Source organism: Podarcis tiliguerta (genome assembly GCF_965153285.1).
Source record: "Podarcis tiliguerta genome assembly, chromosome: 5".
NCBI lineage: Eukaryota > Metazoa > Chordata > Lepidosauria > Squamata > Lacertidae > Podarcis > Podarcis tiliguerta.
In genome coordinates, this window is record NC_139538.1 from 66,451,710 (window position 1) to 66,476,918 (window position 25,209).

The 25,209-nt window shown below is 41.2% G+C and overlaps 2 protein-coding genes across 7 annotated transcripts; one reads left to right on the forward strand and one right to left on the reverse strand.

The window, feature by feature from the left end:
• The first annotated feature begins 2 nt into the window (after nt 1-2).
• On the forward strand, nt 3-12,725 carry ECD (ecdysoneless cell cycle regulator). The gene is made up of 14 exons (XM_083441398.1): nt 3-91; nt 475-683; nt 1,496-1,613; nt 1,939-2,026; nt 2,335-2,513; nt 3,246-3,438; nt 4,486-4,614; nt 4,917-5,042; nt 5,684-5,769; nt 6,598-6,704; nt 6,851-7,034; nt 8,425-8,492; nt 8,800-9,017; nt 9,223-12,725. Exons 2-14 carry the CDS (start codon nt 485-487, stop codon nt 9,445-9,447), a joined length of 1,920 nt encoding a protein of 639 aa, XP_083297524.1. The 5' UTR covers nt 3-91; nt 475-484; the 3' UTR covers nt 9,448-12,725.
• On the reverse strand, nt 10,051-23,918 carry NUDT13 (nudix hydrolase 13). Of its 6 annotated transcripts, none has more exons than XR_014511611.1 (11): nt 23,830-23,917; nt 22,282-22,384; nt 21,552-21,691; nt 20,168-20,275; nt 18,831-18,937; nt 17,200-17,325; nt 16,068-16,179; nt 14,256-14,410; nt 13,294-13,518; nt 11,580-11,629; nt 10,051-10,256 (listed from the first exon to the last, which is right to left on the reverse strand). XR_014511611.1 is itself a non-coding variant. In XM_083441450.1 (10 exons), exons 1-9 carry the CDS (start codon nt 23,870-23,872, stop codon nt 13,324-13,326), a joined length of 1,089 nt encoding a protein of 362 aa, XP_083297576.1. In that variant the 5' UTR covers nt 23,873-23,917; the 3' UTR covers nt 10,051-10,256; nt 13,294-13,323. The 6 variants fall into 6 exon arrangements, 4 of the variants coding, with proteins under 4 accessions (XP_083297576.1, XP_083297575.1, XP_083297574.1 ...); XR_014511612.1 differs by having other exon boundaries at nt 11,558-11,629; XM_083441450.1 differs by lacking the exon at nt 11,580-11,629.
• Between the last annotated feature and the right edge of the window lie 1,291 nt (nt 23,919-25,209).

The window sequence follows — 25,209 nt, forward strand, 5'->3', positions numbered from 1 at the left end:
GGAGGAGGGGAAGGGCGCGAGCGCGGCCGGCGGCGCGCGGCGATGACGTGACAGGGCGCGTGCGGCGGCGTTGTTGTCAGTGGCAGCTCAGGTGAGCGGTGGGTCGCCGGGTGGGTCAGAGAGTGTGGGGTGTGTGTGTTTTCGTGTACACAAACACAAATATAAATATTCTATTGATTATACACGAGCAGCTACGTGTATACATTTCAATATTTTTATGTTTCAATATTTTAATTGTTGTATTTTAATCTTGTTTTTATGTTGTATTCATTCAACTTGTTTTTATTATTGCTTGTTAGCCGCCCTGAGCCCGGCCTTGGCTGGGGAGGGACTCTTCTTGCTGTTTTGGAAGTCAGGGAAAAATTGATTTAAAAGTGTTCGTTATGAAATGTCTGGATATACCTGTCCATTACCTAGTCAGGAAAATTATGCATGTTTTCTCAATAAAAGCTTGACTAAATGGTGCTTTTTCAGGAAGTACAGAATGGAGAAACTGAACCTTGCAGCAACAGAAGATGCAGTGCAGTACCAGTTGTTCTTAACACATAAACCAGAAGACCCTGCACACTGTCAAAAAATTCTTCAACAATACATTGAAAGAATATTAGCACACCTTGCACCCATGCTGGTTTCCTATATTTGGCAAAGCCAACCATTTAATCTGAAGTACAAATCTGCCAAAGGTAAAGCTATTATATTTGCTTCCATTCTGTTTTGATGTTTGTGAATCTAGAGCAAGGTCTCCCAATTCTGTAAGAAACAATAGAACATGCAGGTAGTGATTCTGTAGCATTATACAGGCTGTCTTGAGCTTTTATACTGAATTATCATGATTTATGCTGACCCAATTGGACACTAAACAGTTATTCTTTGCAACATTCTGAGCAGCAGATTAAATTTTTGTTCTGATCATAATTTTATAATGAATATTGGATTACCTGAAAATTGTCGAATTTTTGCCATACTGGATATTTCTGTATGGTTTTTGAGGCCCTTATTTAAATGTTTCCTATGCTCTTAAAACTATGCTTATATTTCTATTATTATTCAGAAACAGCAAAGTCTAGTTTCAATTATTCAGAAAAAAATGCAAATGAACATAAATCTCTTAGCCGAATGATCAGCCTTGTTGTAAGAGGAAACAGAGCTCCTCCAACCTTCTCTTATTGCAGCCTTCTCTTGATTACATTTATATTTACTTCTAAAATAGAATACAAATTGGTTTTGTTAGAGTTACCATCTATTATTTACATTGTGTTTTGCAAAGAGCAGTTTTGACAGAGCCCAAGGAGTTTACAGTTCTAAAATAGACACTTGGGGGAGGGAGGAGATGGAGGCGATGGCAGCATAGGATAAGATCATACTATGAACTTCAATGAGTATACTTTGGCTGGATTGCTATAAGGTATTGGGAACAGATGGTAATTTCAAAGGCTATCTGGAAAATAGTCTGGTGGTAATATATTGTAGTCTCATTTCCCCTTCTCTTTTTTAGAACATATTCCTGCTCATATTGGTGGTCTCACAAAGTTTGGGGATAATATTGAAGATGAATGGTTTATTGTATACCTTATCAAGGAAATTACAAAAGAGTTTCCAGAATTAGCAGCCAGGTACCTTTTCATTACCAATTTTTACCTTCAGAATTTGACACTTGCTGATTAAGGTGTCACTTGTGGAAGCAGCTTAAGCTAAAATTGTGCATATTTTCTATATGTTAAACCATTAGATTTATATTATACTAGTGTCCAATGGAGGGGGGTATTCCGTTAAGAATGGGCCATAGTTTGATTACATCCAAGTAATTCATAGATTTTCTTTCATTCTTGCTAAATCAGGACGAGAATGTTTTGTTTACATAGGAGTAAAGCTGCAGTCCTGTACACATGTGCCTGCGTAAGCCCCATTGAGTTCTGTCATTATTTTCCATTTCAATAGGGTGGACGATAATGATGGTGAATTCCTTCTCATAGAAGCAGCTGACTTCCTTCCCAAGTGGTTGAATCCTGAAAACAGCTGCAATCGGGTAAGAGAGATTTAAGTGTGCTAGCTACCAAACCAGTGCTAAACCTATGCCTGTGTTTATATGGGCTATGCTTATTTAACCTGTTCAAAATGGTGTGGTTTTTTCCTGTGCTACCTCGGAAGTGCCCCCCCCCCCAAGTGGCTCAAAATGCTTTCAATGTTTATCTTACAGAAATACAATGTTGAAGACTTTTAACATTGTGGGATTTCTGTTTCGTTTTCTTGTTTCTGTAAACTATGATAAATTGTGAATCTGTAACTTGAATGAAGTACTTTCAGACTTAGCAAAGAAATGTATGTTTTTGTCAGGTGTTCTTTCATTGTGGGGAATTATGCATAATTCCACTGCCAAAAACTCCTGAAGAAGAGACCTTATTACCTGCTATCAGTCCTACAATTCCTCAGGCGCTGAAGTTGCTATCTGCCCATTCTGGTGGCTTTGTGGCTGCAAAATCTATTAGAACAGCAGTATACAAACGCATCAGTGGGTAAGTGACCTGATCTGAAAAAAATGTTTCTATTAGCTTGTCTGGAATGCTTCACATACTGCTTAGGTGTCCATGTTATGGTGTGTTTTCTATGATAAAGGCATGGGAGTTTTTTCTAGGCTTCCTCTCAGTGTTGCTGTTTGTTGCATGTTCTGAACAGATTTCTAAACAATCTTGTAATGAAAGGACTGTGTAACCATTGACATCCAAGGCTATGCTCACACCTGGCTTGTGCAAAAAAAAGGAGAGGTGGAGAAATACATTGCTAAAATCTGGCAGCACCAGTCTTTTAGTCATTTGTCTATGAGAAAATAGCGTTAGCAGATTTTAACACAGAGTAGTGGCTCCCCCTCCCCCCCCCCCCGCCTTCAAGAACAGACAAATTACAAATGATACTGAAGCAAGAGTCTCTTTGGATAGAAAAAAATTTCAAGTCACATGCGTTGCAGCCCAATACTAACTTGGGAGTAAGCCCCATTAGACTCACCTGGGTAATTGTAGGGTTTGTGGAAATCTGGGAGAAAACAGTTTTTTCTTTGACTCTGTCCAGACTTTGAATATATCCAACACTGTGGATAGGCTTTTATAAATATATTTTGCTACCTTAAATCTGACATACAGATGTATGTTGCTAGACCAAAGGAGAGAAATTACTTTCATATAAACAAGGTTTATACTGTACGCTCAAACTATGTGTCTTAATCAGCATCTTGTTACAATTTTGTGCCACAGGTATCCTGAGCGAATCCAGACTTTCCTTCACCGAGCTCACTGTTACCTTCCAGCTGGTATTGCAGCAGTACTGAAACAATGTCCTGCATTAGTATCTGCAGCAGTCCAAGCTTTTTATCTGCGAGACCCCATTGACTTAAAAGCATGCCGCATTTTCAAAATTTTCCCTCCAGATACACGCATAATGACTTCAGTAAGTGATGATTCTACAAGTCCCATCATGTGTGCTTTACTTAAGGTTTTAAACGGGCTTTCATGCCATCTTTTTCCTGTGTATAAGACGAGCAGAAATGCAAAAATGATTGAAACCCCACCTATTGAAATCTACTTTTGTGAGAAGCATTAATTTTCTGCCATGGTTTAATAGAACAAAGAAAATGTATGAAAATAGAACATGAAAACACGAAGTAGGCATGGCCCAGGATCAAAAGAGTCCTGTGGTTTTTTCACATCTGAAGCTTTCACATCTGATTTTTCTTCTCTGTGTCTAGTCAGGCTATGCTTAATGATACTCAGGGCAATGAGTCATTTTGTTAATGTGTGCGAGGGGCTGGAATGGAAAGGGAGGGCCTGAGCAGAAATCTGCATGCAGCTCTTTTGATGCTGGCCATAACATTTTATAGCATTAAGAGAGTGTGATGCTGATGCTGAATAATAATATTATTTATTGATGAATTTATATAACATTTTATGACAAAATGGGCTTTTGAGCAGTTTTCGAAATATAAAAACCAGTTACACATAAAAATATCTGTACTTCAAGTTAAAACAATTCCATTAAAACACAGCAATTAAAATGGGAAACTCAGATTGCATGATCAAGGGAATCCCTGTGTAAGCAGTTGTGTCTTCAGAAGTCAGCAGAATGCCATTACAGATCAGGTCTCATATTTTAGCAGGGAGTACATTCCGTAACACCAGTACCACCAATGAAAAAGCCTGTCTCTGTGTTACCATCAGCTGATCATAATCAGACCTCAGCATCTAACTGATGTACAGTACTGCGGCATAAGCTTTACAGGCTCATGTTACTCAAATTCATCTTAGTGCATCTGATGAATCAAGCTGTGGGTTATCAAACATCATGAGTCATTAGACAGGAAGTCCCCAATGTGTCAAACAGTATATATTTGGAAAACCTTGTGTGTATTTTTCCAGTTTCCATAATGCCTGAAATACTAGTCAAGGTACATTCAAATGAAGCAGCTGCAAATTTAATAAAATGTTGTGATCATTTCAGGTTACTTTTACGAAGTGTCTGTATGCACAGTTGGTTAAACAGACGTTTGTACCAGACAGACGAAGTGGATATTCATTGCCTCCTCGTTCACATCCTCAGTACAAAGCATATGAACTAGGCATGAAGTTGGTAAGCCTGTACTTGATATTTCCACACACAAAACTTTTGTTTGGCTTCATTAAGAACTCTCTGGAGACAGTTTTCTGAAGATTTGGTATTGTTTATTTTGAGAGATTTTCTACCCGTGTTACCAAGAGGGTTGCAAACATGTTCCTGATTTCAGTGAACGCTTGTCAGTTTCTTATATATATAAAAAACTTTTTTTCATTTGTTTTTAATTGTTTTAGCTAGTTGTATGTTTTATTAATGTATCTAACTTTAAAAGTCTGTGACTGTAATAAATCACTCGTTTTACTCTGTATCTCTTACAGGCTCATGGTTTTGAAATTCTGTGTTCCAAGTGCGGATCACCTTCTGATGATTCCAAGGAACGCACGTTGAATGTTCCACTGTGGGATACCTTTCTCAACAGTCTCAAGAAAAACAATTATTTTAAGGTGAGATTCTGCAAAAACCACTTTATCATTTAACTTTGTGAATTGCAGGTCATGTGTTGCACCTATAATGTCACCATAATTGCTTTGGGCCAGAAACATCCAACTTCCAAGAGACAGAGATCTACTCACAGTAGAAAAAGATCGGCTGTGGTCTACCCATTGTCATTGCCAGTTGTTGAGCTTTTTTTAGAGGAGGGTTGACAAAACTTCATACTGCAATCTAGCTGGGACACCCCCACGATCTACCTGTTGGACATGCCTGCTGTGCCATGGACCAAATTTGCATTAAGTGCTTTGAAGATGAAACAAGATTTGTTCCCGCCCAGAGTCATAGACCAAAAGGAATTGTACCTTTTTCTTCACTTATACAAAATCAACAAAAACAGGATTCTTCAGGGTCTTGGAGGGTGAATATAAGAGCTCAACTAGAAGGTTCGGTTTCTCATAATTAATCTGTTTCTGGACTTCAGGCTATAGATTAGGAATTTGGTGAGGTGTTTAGAAATCATTTCCCAATCCGGAGTGTTATTGTGCATTATAGAGTTCATGAACCTCCCCACACATACGTTGCATTGTGGGCGTTTCCTTGTATACCTGTATCAGAGCAGAATGTATTGACCTATTATATTTGAATTTCGTAGGGAGAGCTGGAAGGTTCTGTGCAGTATCTCAATCTGTTGCACAGAGCAGAAAATTATTTCCGACATACTGTAATCAGCCCACAAAGGTAAGAACGCCAAGATGGCTTATATAAATTTCGCTGTGCTTAGCTTTTCTAGTTACCTTAAATTCTGTGTATTTTCCTTACACTGGCACTTAATGTGTATGTATACTGCAAATGTAGATTATTCATTGCTGTGAAATATTTATTTCTAACATACAGTTCCCACTATATTATACAGTCATGGAATGAGAGAATGGTAGACTTGGAAGGGTCCCTGAGGGTCATCTAGTTCAGCCCCCTGCAATGCAGGAATCTCAACAAGATTATACATGACAGATGGCCATCCATCCCTTGCTTAAAAACCTCCAAGGAAGGAGAGTTCACCACCTTTGGGGAAGTCTGTTTCACTGTCAAATAGCTTTTATTGTATTTCTCCTTATTTTGACTTGGTGAACATACATCCACAAAAAGAAATTGTGCCATCTGGAATTGTTGACAAATATTTTTTCTAAGAATGTGCCAACACTGTGTCAAAAGTTTTCTGTTAGTCGGATTAAGACTGCCTAAACATAGTTTATAAACACTGAACCTTAAAAATAAGTACTACAAAGGTGCTGAAAAAATAAGTATAGGAAACTAGTACAGTGGATAATGTTCTGCAGAGAGACTTCAACCCTTTCTAGATTTTTCGCTATAGCTGGCTTCCAAACACATGTATACATACCAAAATACTCAATATTTTCACACCTGTACACGGTTTTTCCTACACCTGTGTATGTGAAACATAGCATGTGAATGTAGTGAGCTATGCAACTAGAAAAGTGGTTATAAATTGTGTGTGTTCAGCAAATTTTATTTGCATTTTTAGAATTATGTTGTCTTCTTTGGTAGTTCAGTTGCCGATAGCCCAGGTGAAGAAATTCTGAACATATTGAAAGCAACTTCCTTTAATTTGGAGGATTTTGGAAAAGAAACCACCAGCCTTCCTCCAGAAGATGGTAAGAAGAGTGAATGAAAGAGCAAAGTCACAACCCGAACATCCTGAAGATTTTGTGCCTATTTACCATGTCTTTTTTTTGCTGTGATTGTCAGATGCAACAACGAACACATTTTAAGCAGCATGTATTGTGTCCTTCTCTTTCAGATGACAGTTGGTTGGAGATCTCTCCAGACACACTGGATCAAATTCTTAAGGAGGCAGCAGGCACAAACAAATCCACTTACACCTCAGACGAGGAGGAAGAGAACTATGACTTGTCGCAGATCACTGAAAACATGAAGGCTTTTATATCTAAAGTCTCAACTCATGAAGGGGCAGAAATGCCATGGTATGCTTTTAAGTACCTAATCAAGCTTCTGTGTAGTGGGAGTCATTTCATTTGTTTAGTAGTTCAGCAGACATAGTGAAGTCAGAGAGGCTTAAACTTCCCTAAGTTTTGCATCATGGAAAAACTTTTAAGCATTTACAAAATTGCCAATGAGTCCTTTAGTTACTTTGTTAAATTGGCTCATCCGGAACAGGTTAACTGTAGCAAAAATAGGAAATGGAAAAACTCCAGAAATGCAAAACCTATTCAGAATTAGAGATGGTATAGAATCTATGGATAATACGGGGCCTGTATAATTTGGTTGCTCTGTACAAGTTGTTTGGCCTCCTACACACACACACACAGACACAGAGAGAGAGAGAGAGAGAGAGAAATTCTCCATGAGTTTGGCAGCAGCAGCAGCAAACAAAGCTTTCAGACACTCAGTGGTTGATCCACCAGGTAAGGCAGATGGATTGTGTAGTGTGGCTGGCTTGTTGGCTGCAATAAGCTGGAGAAATTGACGCCAGCTCCCCTAAGCCCCCAGAGAGAGGGAAAGTACTATGGATGTGATGAGCGCAGACATTTTTCACTCATATATTTGATGGAGTGGGTGGGCTTGAACACTCCCAAAAGATGTGGCAGAAAGATGCAAACAGCAGGTATTTGGAATTCCCCCAAAAGGCCAGAAATACACAGGGAGAAGACAATTAGTCTGTGGACTTTATATGATACATGTCTGTCTGGTCAATGTGCATGACTTTAAAAATATGCAGGCCTGATAAGTTAATGTTTAGGTGATGGCTGTCTTTAGTCAAAAGTCTTACTTTGAAAGACTTTGAACCATCCTGGTCATGCATAGCAAATTCTGCCAACCTGCATAGGCAGATGGCATCAAAACATGTTTTTTTCTTGAATAGTAATGTTACTGTGCTGCAACAAAAACAGGAGTTAGTATAAGCTTTGGACCGTACAACTGAAGTATCATTTATGCTAATTCTACCACTATTTGTAATTATTTCTGTGCTTTTCTGTTAATATACAATGGGCTGGGTCCAACGGTCCCTGAGTAAATCTCTGCTCCCAGAAAAGGGGAGCTGATGTGATTTTTCCAGATTCCTTCTGAAGCCCCACCACCACTACCCCCCCCCCAAAAAAAATATGTCTGGGCAGGTTGGATGACATCTTAACAGAGTGGGGGGTGGCACAAGGGACTGCAGTGGGGGAAATCTGCAAAATTTGCTTTGCTGTTCCTGTTTGCAGAAGCTTTCACTGGATTAAAGCTCCTTCTGCAAATAGGACTCCTTCCATTCATGGCAGGGCTCTGCTGAATCCGGACCAATATATTCTTTCTCAAATACCAAACACCAGATATACCAAAAAAATGCAATTATGAACTTTTTACTTTCAGGTCTTCTGCTGAGGCCTCTGTCACTTTTGATGTGGACTCATTCACAAATGCATTAGATAAAATACTGGGTGAGTTTACTGCTGGTGGTGGAAATTGAGAGATAGAAGTATCTTGAAATATAAATCATGTTATCATTTTGCCTGAATCTCTTTGTTTATTACCTGCCTTCTATCCTAGATCCCCAGATCAGGATATATAAACTACAATCCAATCTCAAAATAAAGTATAATCAGCAAAAAGTAAAACAGCAATAATAAACGCATAAAGCAGATATAACATTCTTCCCAAAGTATTAGCAAGCAGTTTTATTGGTTATTCAAATATATTCTCACTCTCTCTTTCTCCCTGGGGGCATTGATTCTATTATATTTCTAGGCGCAAATTCAGAAGAGTTGGACTCTGATGATTTAGAAGAGGAAGAAGAGTTTGAATTCCTAGACAGTGATGAAGAATCTGAGCTAAAAGCTGAAAGTCATGGGGAAACAGTATCACAGAGTAAAACACCTGGAAGTCTCAGATCATACATGGATGAAATGGACTCTGAACTGGCATCCACCAATATTGGGAAAAGCTTTACTAGTCGGCCCAAAGTGGTATGTTTAACTTAGATTTCCTATCTAGGGACCACTAGGGAGAAGAAAGAAGTATGCAATCATTATGTTGTTCCAAAAAAACCCTACAATTTAACCTTGCATAGTGCTTCTAACATTTGGCTGTCTCTGCCAACAGCTATGTGATTTCATTAAATATCTCTGCATGCAACATAATTGAAATTTCACTGTTTACCTTTTTCTACAGGTTGGGTCTGGTAAAGGATCTTCGTCCCAAGACCCTGACAGTGATTTTGAAGACAACATTGGTGCAGAAGACACTGACTTGGCACCTGTGGATATAGACTTGAACCTTGTGACTAATCTGCTGGAATCATATAATGCTCAAGATGGACTAGCAGGACCTGCCTCTAATCTCCTACAAAGCATGGGAGTACATTTGCCTGAAAATACAGACAAAAAATCTCACTAGCGGTTCAAATGGAGAAATCTGGCTACATGTCATAACAGAACCTCAAGAGCTGTTCTTGGGTTTTTGGTTTTTTTAGTGAGGGATGAAAGCTTTTCAGAACCCAGGAGACCTAGTATGCAAACTACTTTAAATACATGTGAGCAGCATACAGTATTCAGTTTCACTTGCTATCCTTGCGGAACCAACTTTTTTTAAAAAAAAAGTCATGGGTGTATACAGTATAAGAAATTAAGATGGAGGATTGAAAATATTTTTCTATAAGACTTTTTATATTCAATAAAAGGCACGTAAATGTAGATTTTTTCATGTCATTTTAGTACTAAAAATATTAGAAAGGCGCAGAGTGCTTCTGCAAAGACAGTGCAAAAAATCAAAACACCAACTCTACCCTTTTTTTTCTTTTTTTGCTTACTAGTTGTAATAACTGGAAATCTGATTATCTTTCAGTGCAGCTTCTTCATATTTATCTCCAATATTAGATAATTAGGCATTCAGTGATTATGCAGGAAAAGCTTTCTGCATATATTGGTGTGGTTAAGCAGTTCAGAGAAGGCAACATTAATCTGTTGAGCTGATTGCGGCTGTTAAGGTTTTCTTTCTTTCTTGTGTTCTTTGTACAGATATATTTTCTGGTTTTTTGAACAGCACTTGCACTAGGATTGACCTTGCTTGCCAACATTTAGGCTGTCAGTAGCCTATTTTATGTAAGGAGTCAACTGTAGGTTGAAGTCCTGTTGCATCTGAGTCAGATCTGACTTCTGTCTCAAGTCCTAAGTATATCCCTTTGAACTGGCTTTCATCTTCCCCATCTGCAATATGAACAAGTTGATTTAATAAGTTGCCAAATGATGTCATAATCTCTCCAGCTTGTGAAAGTAAACTAATTTCAAATGAAATAACTCACTGTCTGTTAAAAGTAAAACCAAGCCAGATTACTGCCTTTTCTTCAAGCTCTTTTTCCCCCCATACAAAATTAAATAATTGTAATGGGGAAAATGTCTTTTTCTCCCTTCATTATAGTTTGCATTAAGATTGTTTTTATTGTCTTTCCAACACCCCTCACGGTTAAAACTCAACTTTGACGTAGCTAAACATTCAAAAACAGCTGTAGGCAAAAAAATGATGGTTCTAGAACAGCGGTTCTCAACCTGTGGGTCCCCAGATGTTGTTGGACTACAGCTCCCATCATCCCTGAGCTCTGGCCTTGCTAGCTTGGGGTGATGGGAGTTGTGGTTCAGCAACATCTGGGGACCCACAGGTTGAGAAAAGCTGTTCTAGAATGCTCTTATCGTCTTTCTGTCCTCAAGTAGTGACTGGAAGTATATTTTAATTTTGATACTGCTTTTTCATATCCGTAAGTTATACATGATGAAAGTTTACAGCTGAAGAACAAACTGCATCCTGAAGTGGGGGGGGGGGGTGTCTCAAGTGCAGTGCTGCTTCCTGCCTTCACATGGTTCCATGTCACAACTCATTTGTGTTTGTGGGAACAGTGGAGAACTTAAATCTTCAACTGTTTTGTCCAGGAGTAGACTCTTGATTCCTAGCAGCCCCAGTCACTATGGACAATGGTCAGGTATGATGGGTACTGCAAGCCATGAACCATGAGTGGACTACAAGTTACTCACTCCAATTTAGCAGCTTTCTGAAGTGTAAGGTTGCCACCAACTATTAGTAGCTTCAGTAGTTGCTACTGAAAACGGGTGGGTGAAAGGAGAAATTACTTTTCCCACTAAAGAATGAGTAGCTTTCAGTTGTCCTATGGAAGCCAAAAGCCTTGGCTCCCAAATGATCGAAACCCAGAAATGAGTGTCCCGGTTTTCGAACGATTTTTGGAAGCCAGACGTCCTGCAGCCAATCGGAAGCCATGCTTTGGTTTTCGGGCGGTTCCAGGAGTTGAACGGACTCCCAGAACGCATTCTGTTTGAAAACCAAACCACTGCATTTCCTTTTGTAAAACGGAATGTAGGGGTCTGTTTACAAGGTTCAAGTTTTACTGCAAATATGATCACCCTGCCTGAAGTATTTTCTTCTGACTTTTCTATTAAGTACCAATAAGTATCTGCTTCTGGCCTTTCTGCAAAAGAAGGAATATATCAAAACATTTTACCACAATAGGAGGAAGTACTGACATTCATTTCTAAGCTTCAAATCCACCCTTCTCTTGGAACTGAATACATCCCTAGAGAGAGGGGGTGTTATGCAAAAACAAAAAAATAGGAGTATTACAGCTGCTCATAACAACTCTCAAGATAGCTAAAATACTTGCAGAGTCATTTGCTAGTCTTTCAACATGCATGGAAAATTAGGACATGCTCTACCTTAAACATGAATATCAATTAAAATAAATCTTAACAGTTCATTTATCAAGCATCTATGGTAAAGAATGGACAATTCCTCCCCAACATAAGTATAGGAGGTCGTGGATGAAAAGTGTAACATTTGTTGAGGCCAAAAGAAGTCCTCCACTCTACTTTGGTTCCAAGAATCTCATAAGGTCTTTTTCTCGGAGAGCAGCAGGCCCCAATACAGTGTTCTGTTGGGCTGAAACATCTACTGATCTTTCCTGAGGAAAGGGCAGTTGCTGTGCCTTCCACATTTTGACTGATAAGCAGGCTCCTGAACTGAAAGTGACCTCTATATAACTGATCTGAGTTTCCATCTGGAACATTTAATTAAATAAGCTGTCGAGCGAAATGGGTGCTTCAACCGCATTTATCACTGCAACCTTATTCCAGCTATATTTTTGCAGCATTTTCGAACAAGAAAACAGTTGAGCACTCTGGCTCGGAAGCAGTGTATGGGCAATATTCCCAGAAAGAAGAAATCTGGGCTGATGGAATCGTTTTTATTTGCAGGATGAGAATGTTATACACAGACAACGCCCAGGGCAGGAAAAATTGTGAACTACCATAGAGAAACAATGAAGCAAATAATAATAATAATAATAATTCTGGTTTGGTATATCCTTAAAAGAAGTAGGAAACAGTTCAAATCTCAGAGAGCTTACAGCAATAGCAGTAAATACCAAGAGCCGCATTCTAAAGGCAAGTCTAACTACTTTCTGCCAGGAAGATGGAATTCAGTTGCAGGCTGTCACAGAGGAAGTGAAATAGAAGATGAGAGCTGAACGCCTTTACTAACGTGAACTTTACAAATAACTAGAGTATTCGTTTTTCAGCTGCCGGCTGGCTTCAAACTGTTTAGAAGTTTGTACAATTAAGTAGCATATAAATGTCACTAAATAAAATTAATAAATCACATTTCTGGTGGCGTAAGCTTTAGAGAGGCTTTTGTTTTTAATTGGAACTTTGGCATTGTATCTAGCAACATCGTGAGAGCCTTTAGACCAGAGCTTGCCAACATGTCACTGGCCATGGAATCCATGCTCCTCACTCCTTTTCCCAATGAATTTGGGCCTGAAATACTCATTTTATTGTTGCCAACAGCAGAGGCCGTGGGGTACAGTGCCCACAACAATTGCAAATCATAGAATCAAATGTGCTCATGAGCCCGAAAAGGCCGGCAACTATTGCTTTAAACTTAGGATCAATTCTGAATTACCAGCTACACTGTAGAAAAGCACTTGGGAATGATTTCCATCAAGAACTGAAACACTGGAAGTGGCAGGGAGGAGCCGCTGACCCTTAGTAGCATCCTTGCCCCCCCCCCTTACAAACCCATCCAGGTTATATACATACACCTTCAGGATCTGACGGACAAATTCTTTAGCCTCAGGCAAAAGTGTGAAATGGAACCATCCTCTCTGCCTATAAATGTCCTGCAGAAAATCTTAGCATATGGAGTCACTGAAATTAGGAGGCCAACTGGCACTCGGATATTTACCTGGAGCAGTAAATGATTGAATAAGTGTCTCTAAGTAGGCACAGGACCTTGCTTTTTGACCCATTCCTGAATCAGCTGATGGGCTATGGCTTGCTTAGGTGGCACCCAAAATGAGAGGTTGTCATCCTTGTCTTTGGAAGGTTTTGGGTTCCGCCCAAGAGCCTTCACCACTTCCCCATGGCTGAACCACTCGGCAGCTTCTAGCTCCTGTCTGTTGATACTAATCTGCAAATGAAAAGTTTTAAAAATAAAAACAGCGTCATAACGAGAGCTTAGAGTAGTGTTGTAGTTAACAGACAGGAAGCCTCAAGTACCAATCTTGCCCCTGTCACGAAATCACCTGGTGGCTAGACAATGGACTCCTGCCTCTCCCCCCAATCAATGTGAAGTTAATAACAATAACCTATCTTAACAGCAACTCCTGCAGCCTGGCTGGTGCCAAACATATTTCTCTGCTTTCCTTTGGACCACATCAGCTTGTCATCTGAGCAGCCCAGGACACTGCAAGTTGATCTCACCCCCAGAGGCACACTCCATTGTCTCTCAAGCCAGACAGATGCCAACAATGACAAATATGAATGTGTGTGTGTGTGTGTGTGTGCATACACACGTATCTCTTACAGTCGGCTATTTACGACAGTGAAAATAACTTCTGCTTGCCAGGCTGCTTGGATAGACAAGCAGGGCTGGGAATACGAATGCACCTTCATGCTCTCCAGAACCGTTTTCGCTAGTCAAAACCACAGAAGAACCAAGACGGCGAAGGATTTTACGTCACTGATCATATACATTTAGATAAGCCAAATCAATAAAGTTTGGTTCGGTAACCTTGGGTCCCCAGATGTTGTTGGACTACAACTACCATCATCTCCAGCCAGTGTAGCCACTGGTCAGCGGTGATAGGAATTGTAGTCCAACAAGGTAAGTGGATGAAATGAAAGATTCCACCACCACCTCCTTACCTTGCTCTGTTGCGGGTTCACCAGGGCATGGCAGCCAATCATTAACGTGCTGCTTGGGAATGGCCAATGCTGAGATGCAGAATAGCTCACAGACTCCACCTCTAATCCCACCTCTTCAGCCACTTCTCGACGGAGTGTCTCTTCCAGAGTTTCACCTTGGGAATAGAAGGAGTCTCTAAGGGCAGCTTCGTATCCTGAGAGAATGCTTACAAGTTTTCTTTTGAGTAGGCATGAGGCTATATCTCACGATAAGCATTTCTTATTTATGCTTAATGGATTTCCAGCCCACCTTTCAGGTTAAATGCCCTATTTTACACAGTTCAAGCATAGTCAGTCTACCAACTTTTTTTTATCATGAAGGCTTGATGCTGGTGGTGTCTGAAGAGGTGGCTTGTTATCTGGTGGTATAACCGCCTTTGAAAAACCAGCATGTAATAGTTGCTTACTGTTACGTTTTCTTCTTAAATGAAATGAAGACTCATCCCTGTTGAGTTAGGATAAAAACCAATGACAAGAACTGTTCCATGAATTGTTCACATCTTTGAAAAGCCTACCTAACATTGTTAAGTCATAATAATTTATTGCAAGTCTTAAAGTTAATTCACTATTTCACAATAGCAGTTAACTTACTTGTTTTTGACAAATAAACACAATGATTAAACTTGGTGATGGTTAAATCCTCTCCTTTGTTGTTCTAATAAAGATAAATAAAAAATGCTTGATGGGACAGCTGACCAATTTATTTATTTTTTTACTGGTCAAGTGCCCAACTAAGTTGGAAGAGTTGAGACTTGATCTTAACTATGCATTCTGACAAGTGCAGAATTTACTTGGCTGGTGGACTGCTGGAAAGCCACTGTAAAAAGTGACTCTGGTGTTTTGGATCAAGCGAACCAACAGAACAGGGGACTACCAATGGAGATACACACGTTTCCTTTACAGGCTGCTTTCCCTCGGTACTTTAACAGAGCTACTTTCTTCAGCTAATCTTTATCACCACCAGCACTAACTGCTAAATGCTAAACACAGGAATCTAAAACAGCAGAATATGGCTTCCTTCTCATATCTACTTGCACCTTTTTCAAACTTCATCTTCAGCAGGAAAAATGCAAGAGTAATGAAGTTCCTTCCAGAAATCCATTTTGCTTTTATGGTATTCATCCACTTTTACCTTTGAGCTGCAGCTCTTACAGTACTGTGCTATTTGGACCAATGGCGTGACACAGTAAAAGACAGCTGTTATCATGAGTCCTAAAGTAGGACTCAGACCAAACACCAAGTTAGGCCAAGCAAGGAACCCAATTTGGCCCGCAAAGCTGTTTTCCCCAAACCAAGGCTATGTACCCCACACCTGATACCATACGTGACATTAATTGAAGGGCAAGTAGAGACACGGTTAGAATGCCTGTGCAACCAAGTTTTTCAAGGGGAACTCAATCACATAACCACTCCCTGAAGAAAGCAGGCTTTAAATCACTGCCCATTCAGCACTCATGCTGAAAATATAATTGCAAAAAGCCTAACACAAGTGTTTCTCAATTTGCAAAATGTCTAAGTCCATCAAGGTACTTCAAGAGATGACTCAATTATTGTTAGTTTCAGAGTAAGTGCAATATAGTCATTAATTGTTGCTTCCCCAGGTTAGTAAGTTACGTGTCAGACAATGAGCAAATTCTTGTTAGGTTTCCCACAACTCATCACATACTATCTCTCAAGTGAGCAAGTTTTCTACCACATGCTATGAGGTAGCAGGCCTCTAATTAGAATATTGTGCATGCAAACTTAACAGTCTGGTGTCACATGTTTCCTTACCTATATCACAGAAGCCAGCCAGAGCACTGTACATCCCTTTAGGAAAAGATGCTTGCCGTACGAGAAGGCATCGACTCCCATCAGACACCAAAGTAATGACGACTGGAGACATCTTTTTATGTTAAAAAAAGAAAAAGCCAATGGACAAGAAATTAAGAGAGGGATCAGACCTGCTGATTCCAATATGGAGTACAAACTGCAACCACAGGAGTGGGATGTGTGAAAAATGCAAGCCACCACTACAAAGGGCCCCACACTTACACTTTCCTGGCTGTTATGGGCAGACCCTGGAGCAAAATAATTGGCAGTTCAGAAGAGAGGATCCTGCTGCGGACTTTGGCACCATCCCGACTATCAGGGTCCACCTTAGTGCTCTTGCGGAAACAAGAGATGTGGAATGCATCTCTGTCTCTTTAAAACTTTTTCAAATAGTAGCTATGCAGGTGGGGTGGGGGGCTGGCTGTGTTTGAAGATGCTAGGATTGGGATCCAATCCATGGTACTGGGGAATTCTGAAGGAGGGGGCCTTGATGGTTCCCCTGTTACACAATGCTTCCCTAGAGAAGCTTGTCTGACACCTTCACTAACATATTTCAGGCACCAGGCAAAGACTTCTCTGTTGCCTCAGGCCTTTGAACACGATCTTAATCCTTTAAAAATATTGAGAGTGACATTTTTATGGCTTTTATGATGGTCAGAAGGTGCTTTGTCCTTTTAGATTATTTTAGCTGTTTGTGATCAACTTTCTCTGTACAGTTTTGGCTTCCATATTATTTGACAACAAACAACAACAACAATGCATACTATGATTACAACTAATTGATTATTTTGTTTTTGTTTTAATCACAGTAAATGGTTCAATTGTACATCGCCCAGAGAGCCCAGGTAACTGGGTGTCCAGTGAATATAATAAATTCCTGCTCCTCTCTTGGCAACCTTTCAAGGACCATGTGCCACCGGTGAGGGGAACCAAAAGTAGGTGGAGCACTGGATGCAAATTTTACATTTGTACAGTTGGCTAGTTTCTAGATACACCCACACACCCTTCTCTGTCCCCCATCCAGACAAGCAAGAGGCATGATCAGAGTTCAAAGACACATGCCAACTGGACAAAAAGATTTGAGGGTGCCCACCTGTGGGTAATAGATTATTTCACTGCTCTGACAAACCCGTTTGCTTCCAGCCAGGTTCTTCACTGTGAGCTGTCCTGTTTTCCCACAATACTGGTTGTTATCATGCCAACGAAGGAGAGCCTGAGCCTATAAACATCAATCAAGTTATGAAGAATGCTGAGAGGATACGAACAGCAACCCATTTGTTGGTTTATAAAATAAGAACAAATTGCTCCAGGAAATGCATATTTTCTTTCCATATGGCACAGGTGTGAGGAATCTTTGGCCTGCCAGATGTTGCTGAACCACAACTTCCATCATCCCTAGTCATTGGCCATCTTGGGGGGCTGAGAGAAGTTGTAGTTCAACAACATCTGAAGGTTCCAAGGTTCCCCACACTTTCTCTAACAGTAGCACAACTTCTAACAGAAAAACTCTCAGGTCAAGTAGGCTAGGCAGAGGCTTGCCCAAGAATAACCACTGAGCTTCATGGATGAGAAACAGATTTGAGATTCCCACAACACTCTAGACAATACACCATGCTAGCCCTGTAACAAAAGGAGCCACCCACCATCTTCTTTGGCCTCCGTGTCCACTTGCTCTCAGGAGCGGGCTTCTCAAGTATTGCCGGGGGTTTATAAGATCAGAATAAATTACTCCCCAATGGATTGCTTTCCTTAATCACCACTGCAGCCCTTTGAGGGCTTTATTGTCTTCAAGAGCCCACTTTGATGCCCCTCAAGTAAGAACATCACAACCGTGGAGTGTATGCACATCTTTGGTCCTGGACAACTCAATTGCCAGCTTCGGTAAGAGTTGGTTCTCCCGCAGTGTGGTGAATAAACAACAGCCGACACTGCTGTGGGCTGGGCACACTTCAACCAAAAAGATAAAACCATTTCTTGAGGACTTTGATGTGGTAAAGGGAAATGTGGGAACCAGGCCCAAACTGCAATAAGTAGAAAAAGCGGTTCAGTTTCTTACATCAATGTGTTCTACATAGGCAGCTGCATCATAGTGAATCAGGTCCGTCTAGCTCAGTATCTTGTATACACTGACTAGTAGGAGGGGATGAACGAATTCCTATGCCCCACAAATAACCCAGAGATGCATTTTATATAAAACACATTCTACTCATGTAAAAACACACTGATTCCTGGACCATCCGCAGGCCGGATTGAGAAGGCAATTGGGCTACATCTGGCCCACAGGCCTTAGGTTGCCTACCCCTGACCTAAGGGATTGTGTGGTGGAGCCTCTAGCAGCAAGTGGCAGCGCTGTCTCAATATCACAGAGGGGCAAGGCATGACAGGCCCCAGGTTCTTTGGCTAAAAATATTCAGCCCGCTCTGGTCAGGGTCTCTGAATGTCATTGGCTCAGCTGGGCTGTCCTGATAGCAGGCAAATGGGCCTACGGTGATGGAAGGAGGGTTGGAGGAATGAGGCAGAGAGGATAAGGCTGGAAGGACATTTGTGAGGAGAATAAAAAGTGGGAGAGAAAATTAGTTCGCAGGGCCAGAACCTGCGGAGGTAAGAAAATCTGGATTTTAAAAACAATGATTTGAATTAAGAACCCCATCTTGGTCTTCAGGTTTCTAACATTAATATAATATCCAACACAAGCAGTCTCTGTGTTTACACGTAAAATCATACCGTGGAAATCAAACTGGCATCTTCTTCTTCTAACCGGAAGAAAGCTTTCCTCATTTCCCCAAATGATCCATTGAGTTCAGCTTCAAGGGCAGATCTTTCCAAGGATCCTGGAATTCAATAAATCTGTGGGAATTGGATATCTCAGTTACTACCCCTACCCCCACACCCTTTGATCTATATCAATAGCACATGATTATGGCACTGTAGCTGATAATTAATAAATAAATAAATAAATAAATAAATAAATAAATAAATAAATAAATAAAATAATAATAAATTTAGTATTTATACCCCACCCATCTGGCTGGGTTTCCCCAGCCACTCTGGGCGGCTTCCAGATGAGACTGCTGCTGTCACACAGGCGTCAACGTCATCTCAAAAGCAGTTATGTTCTTACAGAATGAAGACACATTTGGACAAATAGACTTCAGTGAAAAGCGGGTGTGAAAAATATAGGCTTGTATACAAGTCTGAAGATGACACCATATTATTCAGGATGGTGAAAGGACAACTTTTCTGCAAAGTGTTTCAGAAGGATGGCTCCAAATTCAGTGAGCGAATGGGCACCAAAATAAGAAATCAAATTCAATACAATTAAGCATAAAGGGGCACATTACTGGGAGCTGAAGAACTGGCTATCTCCCACCTTGGGATTAGAGCAAGATATATATGTATTGTTATGGGTTGGGGGGGGTCAGTCTGGATGATATCCTTGGATCCCTTCCAGGCCTGTGATCCTGTATCTGGTGAGGCTTAGAAACTAGTAGTAGAACAGGCTGCTGAACTTCTCAGACAAGTTTCCTTGCCTTCAGTGTTTCTCAAATTTGGGTCACCAGCTGTTGCTGGACTACAACTCCCACCATCCCTAGCTAGAAGGACCAATGATGAGGGATGATGGGAGTTGTGCTCTCATCAGCATCTCAACTAAGCAATGGCACTCTCCAAGGAGGGACGTGGATAGGCTTCCTTGCTCCCTGCACTTGGCTAGATGCCACCTCATCCTAGGTTAGAAGAACAATAGCCAGAGTTGTGTCTGGGAGTTTGCTGGCTGGTGCTGGAAACTGGATACAGAGACATGTCAGTTCTGTACAGGACTTGGCAATTCCCTGGAAACCTAATCAAGGAGCAAGATCTGTTAGGTTGTTAATGCTGTGAGCCCCTCCATCCTATGTTCTTTCTGTGTGTGTAAACAAAGCCACTTGTCCTAAAAATACCACAGTCGCCACTGAACTTCATTCCAAGGAAACTGAACCCTGGGTAAGTGCAGGAACCCCTGCAGTCTTTCACTGCTTGGAGATTCGGGTTGCATGCAACAGTATACAAAAGGTCATTCTAACCTAGGTCCAAAGCAAAATACGGCCTGCACTCATTTGAACATCCAACCAGCATGGAATCCTCTATCTTTTCTTCGCTCTGTTTGAACTTCTCTAGAATCCTCTTAATTTCTGAAAACCAGACAAACAGAGGAAGAGGAAGCTTAGAAAGGCACATCAGCGCAACATTGGTTAACATTTCTGTAATCTGGGACAGCTGTAGGGCTGGGCGATGTCAGCTTTTCAACATTGCGATGTATCACCAGCCCAAACATCATGATATGACGATATATCGCTATGTTGAAATGGAGGAGATGGAACACACACACACCAAGCTAGGAGAGGGGAAAGACGAGCACCGTCTCCTTGCTCGCTAGCTTCCCCAGCACCACAGTCCCTTCCTCTCAGGGCAGCCTATTCTCCAAGGAGCTGATTTGTCCTCTGTGCATTCCTGCCCGATCTGAAGTCTCCTTCACCACCCACCTGATTCTCCACACTCCTTCACCGCACGCCCAATCTCACAGCTCTTTCCTTCACTCACTCACACCCTGATTTCAAGCATACTTCACCACATGCCTGATTCTCCCTGTGCCTTCCTTCTCTCTCACACACCCTGATTTCAAGCATCCTTCATCGCTGATGTATCAGTACATCGCCCAGGCCTAGATCGCTGTCCTAAAACAAAAGCCACAGGTATATTTTATAAATCTCTACCTGAAGTCGTTTTGAAATTTGTTTCACAGTTGAAAATTTCATAGAAACATAAGCACAGCCTTGCTAGATCAGGCCTGTGGCACCTCTAGTCCAGAGGTTTTCAACCTTTTTGAGTCCATGGCTCCCTTGACCTACTACATTCTTTCTGCGCCTGTGGGGCTCAGAAACCCAGTTATGTCACCCCTTGCCATCATGCTTAAAAGTTTCCCGAAGGAACACCAGGAATTGAAGTTTTATTAGAGTGCTGATACCTTCCTGCTAAAATTTTCTAACCCCTGACTTCTCTCTCTCTCCCCCCTCCCATTTAAACTCAGTGATACAGGAGCCGACCGCAGGAGGAGGAAAAACCAATGACAGGCAGAGACAACAAATTCTAGGTTTATCCCTGTCCTCTCTCATCCTCCTCACTGTTGAGTTCTCCAAGGGCAACACTGAGGCTGAGGTGGAAGGAAGCGGACAGGCAGTGCTTCCCGCTGGACTGCTTGTAAGTAATAAGGCTGGCAGGTGGGGGCTGGCTGGGGGCAGACTTGGTTAGTGAGGCAATGCCTTCTTTGCCCTAACGGACCACCTTCCACTGCTTAATCTACTGTTCTCCCAGGTTATCTGGGAGCAGGCACTAAAAGCATCTTTAACACCTTAACAGATAGGACATTTCTCTCGAAAAGGAAGGATTGTTGCAGAATAAACTTGTTACCTGCCGCATTTAACTTTGGCGCCAGGAGCATGTTTCCTTTCTCTTGCAAGAAGGGAGAGTAGTTGTGAAACAGGAAGAAAGTTCCCGAGTTAGAGGCTTTCCTGCAAGCGTCATCATTGTCTTTTAGCTCGGACATATACCTGCAGGTGGAAAAGGATCGAAAGTGCAGCACATGAAGAAGACTAACTGTGCAAGCCTACGCATCTGTTCCTACGGTATTTTCTCCGGGTGAGTTTCCTACTGCAACCCAACATGTAATTTCCTTACTTACTTCTACACAGAAGTAAGTCCATGTCAGATCAATGGGGGTTATTCTGTGGTAGAATCTGTAGTTGCATTCTCCATCTTTGTGCTCCAGATACTTGAAAAAATACTGATAATACAAGGTCTGTTATTGACTGATTGAATTTATATCTTACCTTTCCTCCCAAACAAGCCCATGCTAGCAAACGGATCCATAATTTAGTAACAACAGCAACAAAGCCCAACGTTCTAAAACCTTCTAAAAACAATTACAGTGAAAACGAAAAACAGTTACAATTAAAAACATGATCCTATCCAGAGATTGCTACAAACAGTAGTCTTCAGCCACCGAATGTCTGGGTAATTAAAACAGTTAAGCCGTAAAAACATACTGGAGTAATTCTAGCTTGATCCCATTAACAACAAATTCTAGCATATTGGGCTCAACAAAGGGAAACCCTAAATTCCCCACAGGTTAAGCATTTACCTCATTCTCTTGACATAGGTTGAATGCAGCCTGGAATACAGAGAAGACATTCTTCTACATCCCACTCGATAGACCAAAGTGATTACCATCTTGTGTGCCATAGCTTAAAAGCAAGAAAAATACCATATTATTATTAATAAGTCATACATATGCACAGATATACATCTTCAAGGATATATATGCACACACACACACCTTATAATAACCCTGATGGATCCTCTAATTCATTTATAAATGAGGAAAATCAACACTGTGAACCCATATTGCATTTTTGGGAAAATCAAGTTCTTTCAATATTCAATAAAAATGAAGAACGATTTACCACAAGCATGCCTTACACTTTTTACAAGAGCGAGAGAAAAAAGGCAGTAGGTTGAACCATTAATGCAAACACCCACATTTTCTGTCTGCTCACCTACAGAAGGTATCATTTACAGTCTCCATTTTTTTGCCAGTAAAACTCTTGCTACTGTAACTATGCATGAAATGAATTCCTTATGTTCCACCTTAACTGCACCATCCAAACAGAACAGGAAAAATAAACAGGGTGTCATAGAATCCTGTAATATCCTCAGATCTTTACTGTCTGACAACAGACATTTGAGAAGAAACTGTACTTTGCCCTAAAAGTCACAGACAGAAGAGAGTTCAGGAACAGCTGCAGAAGCTCCAGTTCTTCCTACTTACCAGAAAAAGTCCTTATTTTCTAGTAGCTGTCCCTCCCCGTAGAATGTATTTTAAAAAGCACAAAGGTATATTAACTTTCCTTCCATTCTGTCCGCCAATAACAGCTGCTGCCTGCATTACAGTTGCAGCTATTCTGTCAAGCAGGAAACTAAAATGCATTCCTATGCATCTTTACTCAGTAGAAAGTCCTTGACTCCCACTAAATTTGATGGGATTTATTTATTATTTCTGTTTCTATACCATTTGCCATTCAAAATTGCAAAGCAGATCAGAGATAAAAGTATATAAAATTATTAAAAAATATGCAATAACAATGGAAATACTGTAACTTCAGTTGCAAGATGATTTACTGACATAGTGCAGAGTTAAGAGTATCTGATTTGGGAGAAACCCAGGATGAAATCTCTACTCAGTCATGTGACTCACTGGGTCAGTCACAGCCTCTGAGCTTACTCAGTACTTCTACAGCAGTACTACAGTAAGCGAACCAAAGTCTTCAGGCGTATGCAAAAGTGGAAAGGGAGAAGCACTCAGACAGTAAATTTTAGTTTTGAAAACAAGATGTGTTCCTTATTACAAATGTCCTATTTCTATCTGTGCAATGTCAAAGAGCATGAAGTTCTGCTCCCAAGAAAGAGTTATATGTAAGCGGGATTTCTGTCATCAGTGAAGGAATTCAGAGTCCCAGGAAGGCTCTGTGGCGGGTTCTTCCATACCGTAAATGCTAAATCAATCACAGAGAAGTTGAACTTCAGATCTCAAAAGTGCAGATTTGCTTTTTCCTCCAAGCTGCTTCTCAGTCTTAAATCCCTGCAGGATCAGACAGTAGTCAAGAATGACAAACGAAAGCTTTTCACTTACTGTTATATAAAAGCACACGGCAGTTTCCGCCAGCAGGAAGCATTTAGCAAACGCTCCACACTGATTGGCGCTCGGTTCAGGTTGTCTATTAATCCGAACTACACTACCCATAATCCTTTGGCTCACAATGGGCCTCTGGGAAGTGTAGTTCAACAGGTACAATTCCTTTAACAACTTAACCAAGAGTGGAGGTACCTACACCGAAAGTGCTCTAAAGTGCTTACCAATGCTAGTAGGATTTGGACAGCCCCTTCCTCATTTTCCTCCAACGGTGGTTTAAATCAGCGGTCAGCAAACTTTGTCAGCAGGGGGCCAGTCCACTGTCCCTCAGACCTTGTGGGGGGCCAGACTATATGTTGCCATGATTATGACCCACATTTTTTGCAAAAACCCTTATTGGGACCAACCCCAATGTTGCACAAATGTGATTGGGGGGGGGGGGTTCCTCATACACACACGCTGCTTCCTTTGCTTTTTACGCGTTGACAGTTATTATTTCTCTCGTAAGGCGGGGCTGAGGTAAGTGCACCATTCCTGTCAGCCCTGGAGAGCGTGTGCACATGTGTGGGTGAAAGGAAAAGCCGTCGGCCACGCTAAGTCAGGCTGGCGCCACTCAAGCAAAAACGTTCTTTTCCCCGTGTGAGGGAAGACGAGGTGCACCGTGTAGCTAACAAGCAGCCTCCCCAGCAGAGCGCTGAACTGCATTAGAGTGCAGCCGCCCAGGCGCTCCCCGCTTCCTGAAGCGGGGAGCACCGCCACCACAGACACCGGCAGGCATCGCTCCCGAGACGCCTCCGAGCCCCTGCCGCCGCAACTGCCCTTCCTGAGGTCAGTCGCCAGCAGCTCCATGGTGGAAATCCGAACTGTGGCTCCTTTTCCCTCTTCCCCACCCCAGAAGAAAAGACTGCTGCATGCGCGCGACGGACAGAAAAGGGGCTTGTCTCGAGCAGCCGCCTGCCTCACTTTTGACCCCCAAGCCTGGCTGAGTTGCAAAAACTGGATCTAGAAGGCAATTGGGACTGATCCGGCCCACGGACCTTAGTTTGCCGACCCATGGTTGAAATTTATGCAATGCTTCACACAGCCAAAAGGAGTCCTGAAAGGCAATAGTACACAAAAAAATAAAGCTAACAATAGAAAATGTGTTAAAGCAATGCAAATATACGAAAAGTGTTTCTCCAAAAAATTATCTACCATATAAAATATACACTCTCATCAAACACAATAATGAACACCAAAAATTATTATTGTGGCCAGGGTGAGCACTTCATTACATAACAATTATAGCAGGAAATTATTGTTACTAATTATTGGCAATAATCACAAGGAAAAATAAATGAGCAAGCCACTTTTTAAAAGCAACAACAACAACATATTTGT